The sequence below is a fragment of the Neofelis nebulosa genome, chromosome 10, assembly GCF_028018385.1.
Source record: "Neofelis nebulosa isolate mNeoNeb1 chromosome 10, mNeoNeb1.pri, whole genome shotgun sequence".
Taxonomy (NCBI): Eukaryota; Metazoa; Chordata; class Mammalia; order Carnivora; family Felidae; genus Neofelis; species Neofelis nebulosa.
Window position 1 is genome coordinate 74,814,234 of NC_080791.1, and position 10,440 is coordinate 74,824,673.

The 10,440-nt window shown below is 45.2% G+C and overlaps 1 protein-coding gene across 5 annotated transcripts in view; it reads left to right on the forward strand.

Moving 5' to 3' along the window:
* Positions 1-2,781, forward strand: part of ZDHHC13 (zinc finger DHHC-type palmitoyltransferase 13) — a 51,824-nt gene extending 49,043 nt beyond the window's left edge. For 4 of the 5 annotated variants that reach the window (XM_058688435.1, XM_058688438.1, XM_058688439.1 and 1 more), the window contains one exon: positions 1,504-2,781. In XM_058688435.1, coding sequence (XP_058544418.1) covers positions 1,504-1,642 — 139 coding nt within the window. In that variant the 3' untranslated portion in view covers positions 1,643-2,781. Of the gene's footprint in view, positions 1-320; positions 1,478-1,503 lie in introns of those variants that run through there. The other variant, XM_058688436.1, reaches the window with a different exon arrangement.
* The last annotated feature ends 7,659 nt before the right edge of the window (positions 2,782-10,440 follow it).

Below are 10,440 nucleotides of genomic sequence, written 5' to 3' on the forward strand. Positions count from 1 at the left end.
AAATAAATATTTACTCCACTGAAGAATGGAAGCCTTTGTGACAGAGGTGGAATTTTCAGCTGAGCCTTGAAAGATGTGTGGTGGGGCATGATGGAGAAGGACAGAAGGGCATTTCAAGCCCCAGAGAGAGAAGAGTCTGGAAGAAGGGCCTGAGATGAGAGAGCTGGGGCGTGTTTGGAACTACTGAGTGATGGCAATGTGGGCTGGAGGACCTAACGGCAAAGCCTTAGAGCCACTGTGAATCTAGGTTCCAAAAACCTGCCCAGAATGAAGATTTGTCTTGTCTGTCTTACCCTGAGTTACTTTCCCTCACTAACTAGCTCTGGAGCTGGTCTTCCTAGGAGTGGAGATGGTCCTGTCTTGACCACTGTCACAGCAGTGGCAGATGCACAGCCATCCTCAGGCACAGATGGGTTCTAGTGTATAGGGTTTGGGTTTTGGCAAGGTTTTTGGAAGACCACACCGTGTCCAATAGGTAAGATTAATTGGAAGGAGCTCCCTCCCTTTGGTTGGAACTGCCATCTTTGAGTAATTCGCCAAAATGACCAGCGACAAGGGAAGGAGGGGAGGCCCCTGCTGCATTCTCTCTAGGCCTTTTAGACAACACAGAGTTGCTGTTCTGGCCACATGCTTGTGAATCTGTCAGAAAGGTGATATTGTGGACATCAAGGGAACGGGCTGCAAAGGTTCCCATGGCACAACCGCAGGAGTCTACGGTGTCACCCGGCGTGCTGTTGGCAGTGTCAGAAACCCAGAAGTCGAGGGAAGATTCTTGCCAAGAGAACTAATGTATGTAGTGAGCATATCAAGCACTCTAAGAGCCGAGGCAGCTCGTGTGAAGCATGTGCAGGAAAATGATCAGAAGAAGGAAGCCAAGGAGAAAGGTTCTTGGGTTCAGTGGAAACGCCAGCCTGCCCCACCCAGAGAAGCACACTTAGTGAGAACCAGTGGAAAGGAACCCGAGCTCCTCAGAGTTCATGGGATGATAGGTATAAAAAAGGACAAAAGACTTCTGGACTATTAAAAAAAAAAAAAAAAAAAAAAAAAATTAATTGGAAAGAACTGAGACAGGGCCAGGGCCATATTTAACTTAGAAAGTTTAAGGAAAAAAAAAACACAAACATCTGTTGACTGTACTACTGTTGCTGGCCTGCCTGGCCTCTGAAATAATCAAAATCTGAATCAGGGCAGTGGGAATGGAAAGAAGGAAACTTCTTGATGGCAGCCATCATTCCAGTGAGTGGGGTGCTCAGAAGGAAATTAAGTTGCTGGGCAAGAGTCAGAGAATCTCACAATAGGGATTCAGGTCCAGAGACGGAACTGGGCATCAATTTTAATGTCCCGTAATCCAGGGAATGGTCTGATTCACCTCTGGATTCCTGCAGGATCTTCAAAGGATGTCGTATATTGTAAATTCTCAGTGAATATTTATGGTCTGGATGAATGTTTGTCAAAAGGTAAACAGGAAAAGTAGTAAGATGTGTTCTCTTCCTTCCTTGGCAGCCTTGGGTTCACGCAGAACCTTGCAGATTTCTTTCAGTGTGGCTGCTTTGGCTTGGTGAAGCCCTGTGCCGTAGATTGGACGTCCCAATACAACATGGTCTTCCACCCGGCTAAGGAGAAAGTCCTTCGCTCAGTATGAAGAAAAGCAACCCCAGACTCTCACTCTGATCTGTGTTCATGTTGATGCCCTGTGGTCTGCAAGTGAAGTGAAGATTAGGAGTTCACCGAAGCCCAAAGGAAAACACAAGTGGTCTGTAAAGCTATTTAGTAAAAACACAAGTTCTCCAGAAAGGCACTACGCTTTTAGATTTAGCAAGATGGACTGTTCCTGAACAATCTTGGCAGACATCTAAAAACGCTTTTATATGTTTCACAAGAAAATACAACTTACTTTTTTTTTTTTTTTGAGATAATATTCACCAATTATGGATAAAATGTAGTATTTTCGAATACTTTATTGGTTGTTTCAAAATAGTACTATTCTTTAAGCTTGTAATTTTTGATAAATTATTTGTTTGTTTTATCTATAAATATGTAAAAAATATCTAAATAGAAGTACCTGTTTTGCTTTCACACTTAATAAATTTTTTTTTTTTTTTTTTTTTTTGTAGTTGAGACTTCATTTCTGACACTTAACTTTCAGAATCTTAAATTGAGAAAAGGTGTATGTAGGGCATAAAGAAACTGATTCACAATTCCAGGACTGAGTTGAGCTCCCTGGTAACACCAGTAAGCAAGATATAATTTTCCATCTTACTTAGAAAATGGAACAGATGAGGTTTTCAAGATTAATTACTGTTTTTACTTAGTACCCTCAAAATATTGGACTGATGTGATTGTAAGTGCTAATTTCCCTTGTTCTGGAGGAAAAACTAATTCCACTTTAACTCTTGGTATTGTATATAAATGCCCCTGGACATGGCACCTTCCTACTGAAAACCCTTCCTTAAGGCTCCCCTTGCTCTTGGGGTAAAGGCTAAACTTCTCATCATGACCTACAAGACCTTGAATAATATAACCTTATTTTGTTTCCCAGTCTCACTCTGGACTACGCTTTGTACTCTAGCCACATTGACCTTTCCGTTTTTCAAGGATCCTTTCTCCGTTCTTCTACAGAGCACCGAGCCTTTGCAGATGAGGAAACTAAAGGCTAAAGAAGTTTGTATCTTCTCCAAGGTCACTTAGATACCAAGTGGGGTAGCCACTTCAGAGCCTGGAGTCACCTTGAATATTGTCAGACACGTTGTGCGTGATCAATAAATGTTTCAATTTATTGAATGAAGGGTTTTTAAGCAGGGTATGATGTGATCATAACTGTTTGGAGTCTCTGATTCTCAGTTGGGGGACAGAAGGACTTTCTCAAGCTATAGCCTTTCCCTTTCTCTTCAAACCCTACCAAGTATATATTCTCAAATTGTGGCCCACACACCATTTAACTAGAATTCTAGGGATGGAGCAGGGGCTTACTTGTTTAAAATTCAAATTCCTCGCCTCACACCTTCCAAACCACTATATGCCAGTGCTTCTAAGTGATACATGGCACGGAAAGCACATTTCATTAATTTTTAAATTATTCCACAGATATTCACTGAGCACCATCATAGGTCTTTCAGACCATAAAACATTTAACTGGGCATACTAATCACAGAGCTTGCAATCTAGAGGGAAAGCTAAGATGAATGAAACTATAAGATAATGTAGAAGATATTAAAAGCCATAAGAAAGGTTCAAATAAAATATTGTTAGAGTTTAGAGGTTGGAGAGCGCCTCAGTAGATGTGATAAGGGAAGTGTCTATGGACGATAAGGCATTGCAAAGGGCCTTTCAATGGTACTTAGTTTGGAAATCCGGAGTTGGAAGTGAAAGGCATTCTCACGTAGAGAACCGTCCGAGTGCAGATAATGGGAGAGTCTGAAGTATAGTTAGAACCACGGCAGCTGGGCCTATAGGGCGTTTCAAATGGGGCACTCGGTTAGTAGATCGGAATGGTTGATTGGGATGAAGTCACCGGGGGCCTTGAATGTTAAGCCAAGGAGCTGAAAGGTTTAAGTGAGCAACAGGAGCTGTTTCCTTACCTCGTCAATAAAAAGCCCTTGAAAAGGTTGTGGCTGGCCAGTATCTCCAATTCCTGTCTCCCCTTCCTCCTCTTAACCCATTTAAGCAGTCAGGCTTTCACCCCTGCCCTCCATGGGAACTGCTTAGCAGCACTTGACGGTGGCCGGTCCGTCTTCCCAAATACACTTTCCTCACGCGGCCTCCACGAGACAGCACCCCTGAGTTTCCTTTTAACCCCACTGGTTGCTCTCGAGATCCCCCAGTCTCCTTTGCTGTTTTCCTTCCCCTACCATTTAATGTTGGAATGTCTCAGTGGCTAGTTCTTGAACTTCTTGTTCTTCGCCTAAACTTACTTCTCCTTCCTTGACAATCTCGTCCGGTTGTGTGATTGCATATACGATCTGTGTACCAAAATGCCCCAGCTTTTTTTTTTTTTTTTTTTTTAATTTTTTTTTCAATGTTTTTTATTTATTTTTGGGACAGAGAGAGACAGAGCATGAACGGGGGAGGGGCAGAGAGAGAGGGAGACACAGAATCGGAAACAGGCTCCAGGCTCCGAGCCATCAGCCCAGAGCCTGACGCGGGGCTCGAACTCACGGACCGCGAGATCGTGACCTGGCTGAAGTCGGACGCTTAACCGACTGCGCCACCCAGGCGCCCCTCCAGCTTTTAACTCTGGTTCAGACTTCTTCTCCAACTCTATCCACTTAAATAAATGTTTAATAGACATCCTAACATGTCCAAAATTGAAATTGAACTTCTAATCTCCACTCTATCCTCACCCTCACAAATAAAAAGTAAAGAATTAAATAAAACAGAGTAAATTTAAAGATAAAATAGGGGAGCCCAGATGGCTCATTCACTTAGGCATCCAACTTTGGTTCAGGTCATGATCTCACAGTTCATGGGTTCAAGCCCCCTGTCAGGCTCTGTGCTGACAGTTCAAAGCCTGGAGCCTGCTTCAGATTCTGTGTCTCCCTCTCTCTCTCTGCCCCTCCCCAGCTCATTCTCTCTCTCTCTCTCTCTCTCAGAAACAAACATTAAAAAAATTTTTTTGAAGATAAAATAAATAAAAAGTAAACAACCCTGTTCCCTACCCCTTAGTCTTCCCTATATCAGTTGTTTGGAAACCATCCTTTCAGTTACTCAACATCAAAACTTTACAATCTTTTCTTGATGATTCTTTTTCTCTCGTGATATGCCAGATTCAGATTTCTTTGAGAAATCCTGCGGACTCCATCTTGAAAATACATCCAGAATTGAGTGCTTCTGACCACCATTGCTGCTGTCGTTCTGAGTTACCATCACCTCTTGCCTGGGTTACTGCAGCCTTCTTATTTGGTCTCCCTGCTTCCACCCTTACCCTGCCACAAGCAGCCAGAGTGATCCTTATAAAAGACCGACTGGGGGCGCCTGGGTGGCGCAGTCGGTTAAGCGTCCGACTTCAGCCAGGTCACGATCTCGCGGTCCGTGAGTTTGAGCCCCGCGTCAGGCTCTGGGCCGATGGCTCGGAGCCTGGGGCCTGTTTCCGATTCTGTGTCTCCCTCTCTCTCTGCCCCTCCCCCGTTCATGCTCTGTCTCTCTCTGTCCCAAAAATAAATAAAAAATGTTGAAAAAAAAATTTAAAAAAAAAAGACCGACTGAATCCTATTGCTTCTCTGCCTAGAACCTTCTAGTGACTCTTGAGCTCACCAGAGGAAGAGCCAAAGCCCTGACAGTGGCCTGCAAGGCCCGACAGGATCTGACCCCTTGTGCTTTCCCTCTTGCTGATGCCTATACACCTGCTAGGCATGCTTCCGCCTCAAGCCTTTCCTTGCTGTGCCCTGCCTGGAATGCTCTTTCCCCAGATAGCCATGGGGTGAAGTGCCTTTCCTCTGAGCTTTTTTCCAGATGTCAACTTCTCGATGAGGCCCATGCTCACCAACATCTACAAAGTTGGAACATCCTTTCCTTGAACTATTCGTTCTCTTCACCCTACTCTGCATTTTTGACCTAGCACTTAACTGCCTTTTAACATACTATGTAATTTAATATGTCTGTTGCATTATGGTCTCCTTCCCCAACCCAGTAGGATAGCAGGTCCCTGAGGAATTTTTGTTTTGTTCGCTGATGTATCCCAGGTACCTAGAATATTGCCTACTACATAGTATGTATTCAGTAACTACTTGAATTAATCTGTTGCATGAGCTTGTTGAATGAATTGAAGGGATTTTAAGCAGGACATGATGTGATCGGAGTTGTGTTTGAGGACTGATTCTCAACTGGGGGACGGAAGGATATTTTTAAGTTCTGTCTTCCTGTCTGTTCTCACCAACCCCTGCCAAGTAAGTATTCTTAAATTGTGGTCCACAGACCATTTGCATCAGAATAACGGGCCTGGGGGGGTGATGGGAGTGGTGTCCAGGGATCACTTGTTTAAAATTCAAATTCCTCTTCTCAGACCCTCCAGAGTCTGACCCCTACCCTCAGTTCTCTGAGGAGTGAGTCTTAGAATCTGAATTTGTAACACGTTCCCCAAATGATTCTTACATGCACATGCTACAGTTTGAGAATCATTTGCTTAAGGCCTCTTACCCCTACCGTCTGATTGTGGCTTTTTCCTCAGCCACATATTGGTGTGAAAGTTTAAAAAAATAAAAAGTTGGAGAGTCAGTGTTTTATAGCTAGGCACCCCGGGTTTGAATCCTGGATATGCCAACTGTAAGTGACTTCTGCCTCTGAACAAATGACTTCGCTATATAATGCTTCTGTTTCCTCGTTTGTATCATGTGGATAACAATAGTATATACCCCCAAATGTTGTTAAGAGGATTAAATGTATTAATAACATATAAAGCGCTCAGAATTATACTTGGCTCAATACATGCTAATAATTTAGAAATATTTGGGAAATTGATTAGAGGTAAGGAAATGTGCCAAATTCACCTTTCTATACTCTCTGTGTTGTGTGTTCTGGGACTAGCATTCTAAAAACTACAATTTCCTTGTCAGCTGATTTTCCATTAAGTTCTGCAGATAGGGGAGGAGGAAGGGAGAAGAGACTTAACTCCACTTTTCTTGCCAGCTGTTCCTCTCAGTGTTGTCCCTAAAATGGCCTTGAACCCTGATGAAGACAGTTGGAATCCGTGTCTAGCTTTTCTCCCGCAGTTCCCCAACCACCTCCATCGTCTTCCCGTAGAAGCCCCAGCAGGAACCAGGCAGGCCTCTCTGCTCAGAGGTCTGACTCCTAACCCTGGGAAACCTGTCCTCGAGGGATCTAAATTAGGGCGCCCCCATCTCTCCTCTTTGTTTTCCCCAGCCCCACACTTCACGGCTGCTTCCTGCAGTTAGTCACCTCTGTGCTAAGTCAGGGTGCTCCTCTTTACTTTCTGAAAAAGATTAGCACCTGCTTAATCAATTCCCTCTATTATTTTCTCCCTGTTGAAGCAAAACAGAACACACTATTTTTCTGTGTTTCTGACTGGACTCCGACGGATATAGAATGTTAGAGATAAGCTTTTGATCATGGTCCAGGCAGGATGTGATGAAGGCCCAGATTACTGATTGAATGTGAGGGGAAGAGAAGGGAGAGTCAAAGATGACTTTGAACCCAGTGAATTGAGAGGGTGACAGTGTTCTTCTGAGAAGTAAGGAAAACTGTGTGGGGAGACTAGGTGATGAGTTTGGTGGGTGGGGCCTATTGAGTTTAAGGTATTGCAGGCTATGCAGCAGAAGAGTCTAGAAGGCAGCTGTAAAGAGACCAGGGCATGAATGAGGGTCATGAGCACAGATGGACGAGGTTGTCACAGGAGAGAGGTAGAAAATTGAGATGAAAATGGAAAGGGGAGTTGCCCTCCTGAAATGGGAAGATCGGTTCTAAAAAGAGACCAAAGATGACAACCAATGCGAACAAACAAAATGTGAGGGAGAGAGAGACAGAGAGAGACAGAGAAACCTGTCCTCGAGGCATCTAAATTAGGGGACCCCATCTCTTTGTCTCCCCAGCCCCACACATGGCTGCTTCCTGCATTTATCACCTCTGTGCTAAGGGCAGGAACACAGCCTTCCAGACCATGGATTTAGGGAGCTGGAGAAGAGGAGGAGGGCATGGGGAGGAGGCTGGATATAGGAGGATAATCACGATAGCACAGGGGCATAGAATTCAAGAAGAATTCATTTCAGAGAGGGAGGAGTCACTTGTCGGGAGCTGAGGAGAGGTTGAGAAGAACAACTGAGGGAAGACGGGGTTTGTGGTCTGGAGGTTAGGTGGCTCGGTGGAGTAGTGGCAGCCGGCAGTGGGGTGGGCAGCAAGGAGGGCACCTGGGAGCCAGCTGCTCAGGCCGTAAGACTAAATGGAACGGAGTCTTACAGTTTGGCTTTGAAAGGAGAGGGGAAAAGGCAGGTTTGGGCTTGTTTTATTTGTCGGGGCCACGGGGACATGACTATTATGCTGTGATGCCCTAACTTCATTCCTCTTTCCAAATATCTGTATAGTCTCATCGGAGACAGTGCATTTGAATCATTTCCACAACTGCTACGCAAAATCCTGATGATGGTCCCCGTGACTTAACAGACTGGCTGGACACTGAACAGTGAGAAGTGGAATATCTTGGCTATAGCACATCCAGTATCATAGCTGGGAGTAGTATAGTCACGGGAGTTAATGGGATAATAACCACCCCCACCCCCGCCAATATCTCACTGGCTTAACACCACATAAGGTTTATTTCCCCCTCTTGTTACAGTCCATTTAGCTGTTGGAAGATACTCTTCCATGCAGGGACCCGAGCTCCCACTCAGCTAGTGTTTCCACTGTTTTCCTAGGGCCTCGGCGTCCACTGGACCTTCTGCATCCACAGGTGTGGAAAGAGACTGGAGACTCTCCTGGATGTCGTGGGGGCTAGGCCTCCATTGGCCAAACTCAGTCCCGTGTCCCAGTCAATGGTAGGTGAGCCTGGAAAATGTAGTAAAACAGTGCCCAGGAAGCAGAGGGGAAACACAAGGACTGCTAAGCCACAATAAGGCCCTTTCTTTGTTTTGCTTGGGTTTTTCATTTCTAAACTTCACTCCACATATAATAATCTCTTCTTTTATAGTCTAGCAGAATTTTGCATTTAGTCCAGCCTACACTCTCTCCCACTTCACTCACTCAACAAATGTTTAGTGCGTGCCTACTGTTTGTCGAGCACTGTGAATACAAGCGTGTCACATTCTAACAAGGAAGCAGATGGGAATTCAAAATTTCAAGGGAATGACAGCAGTGCTATGTCAAGTATTGGCTGTGGGAACACAGAGGTGGATTAGTTCTGCTCAGGAAGTTCAGGAAAGATTTTGCAGAGGAGATGGCATTTGACCTGTGATTTGATTAGGAGTTTGCCAGGCTAAGAAGTTGGTTAGGTTGTGAAGACGGAGGGCGTTCCATCTTCTAGATGTTCTAGGCAAAATGAGCAGCATTAGCAAAAGCATGATGGGGTGGGGTACTTGGCATATTTGGCAAGCTTCAAGTCTTGGAGTGTAGCTGGAGCTCCTCTGGAAGAGATGGCTGAAGCTAAGTTGAAGGGTAAGTCCAAGGCCAACTTGTGAAAGCCCTTGTATTGACCTACTGTTATGGGCCGAACCGTGGCTCTCTTCCTTGCCCCCACATTTATATGTTGAAGTCGTAACCCCCACAACCTCAATACATTAATTGTATTTGGAGATGGGGTCTTAACAAAGGTAATTCAGTTAAAATGAGGCTTTTCGGGGTCTCTAATCCAACATGACCGGTGTCCTTATAAGAAGAGGAAGAAATTAGGACACAGACATGCACAGAGAGAGGGCCATGTGATGGCGGAGAAGGCGGCCACTTACAAGCCAGGAGAGAGGCCTCCGAAACTAACTCTGCTGACCCCTTAATCTCAGACTACCAGCCACCGGAAGTGTGAAAATGTAATTTCCATTGTTTGAGCCACTGGTCCATGGTTCTTTGTTACGGAAGCCCTAGCCGACTAACACATATACCAAAGGGTAGGAATGGAGGGGGTGTAGTCTAGAGACGTAGAGAAGTCAGAATCCAGGAGGCCTGGGGAGTGAAGCAAGGGAGGGGAAGAGGGAGGGCAAAGCCAAGGAAGACAAGATTCTAGCTCCGTCTCCAGGGCGGCTGGCTGGGTGGTGGGGCTAGTAACCGTGAGTGGTGGTAGAGGAGCAGGTCATCCTGTCCGGTGCTCATTTTCACATGTGTGTGTCTTACCCCTCTGTAAGCCTGGAGGTCTCTAGCGTAGGGAACTTCCTAGCCAAGGCCAAGGTGCTATATTGCTCTTAAAGTCCATGCAGGTTAAAGGGGACTTGATGTAGTTAATTCAGTTTATCCCTGGTGTTATTAATCGTTGGACTGACGTCGATGGGATCTCACACACCTCTGGCCAGAAGCTGACAGATGAAAAATAAATCGCCCTGTGCTCCCCTCCCCCGAGAATGTAAAATGTGCAATAGTTCCACCCTCGGGTCATTTTGGTGGAACTCGGTGGCCGAATCACCCCCCCCACCCACCCAGGGTCTCTGGACAAATAAAACATCTACATTTTCTCTTTGAAAGTGGGATGGGGCACAACCTCTGCCAGCCCTTGTTTTTCTCTCTGAGCCCTTCTGTTACTGCCAAGCAAATAGAGAAAATGATGAGATGTAATTGCATCCGAAGCATCAAAAAACCAGTAAATAAATAATGAAGTCAGTGCGGGGCTTTGTCCATGACGGTGCGTAAGCAACCCTGAACACGTGCTCTTTTTAACGGAAGCCTTCTTGGGACTTGGTGTGTAGAAAAACCAAGGTTTAGTCTAGCCTTTCCTTTGCTTTCATTTCCTCCAAATAATTCAGAATTGCACGGTGGTGGGAGAAACACGGTGGTGGTTAGAAGCGGAGGCCCGAG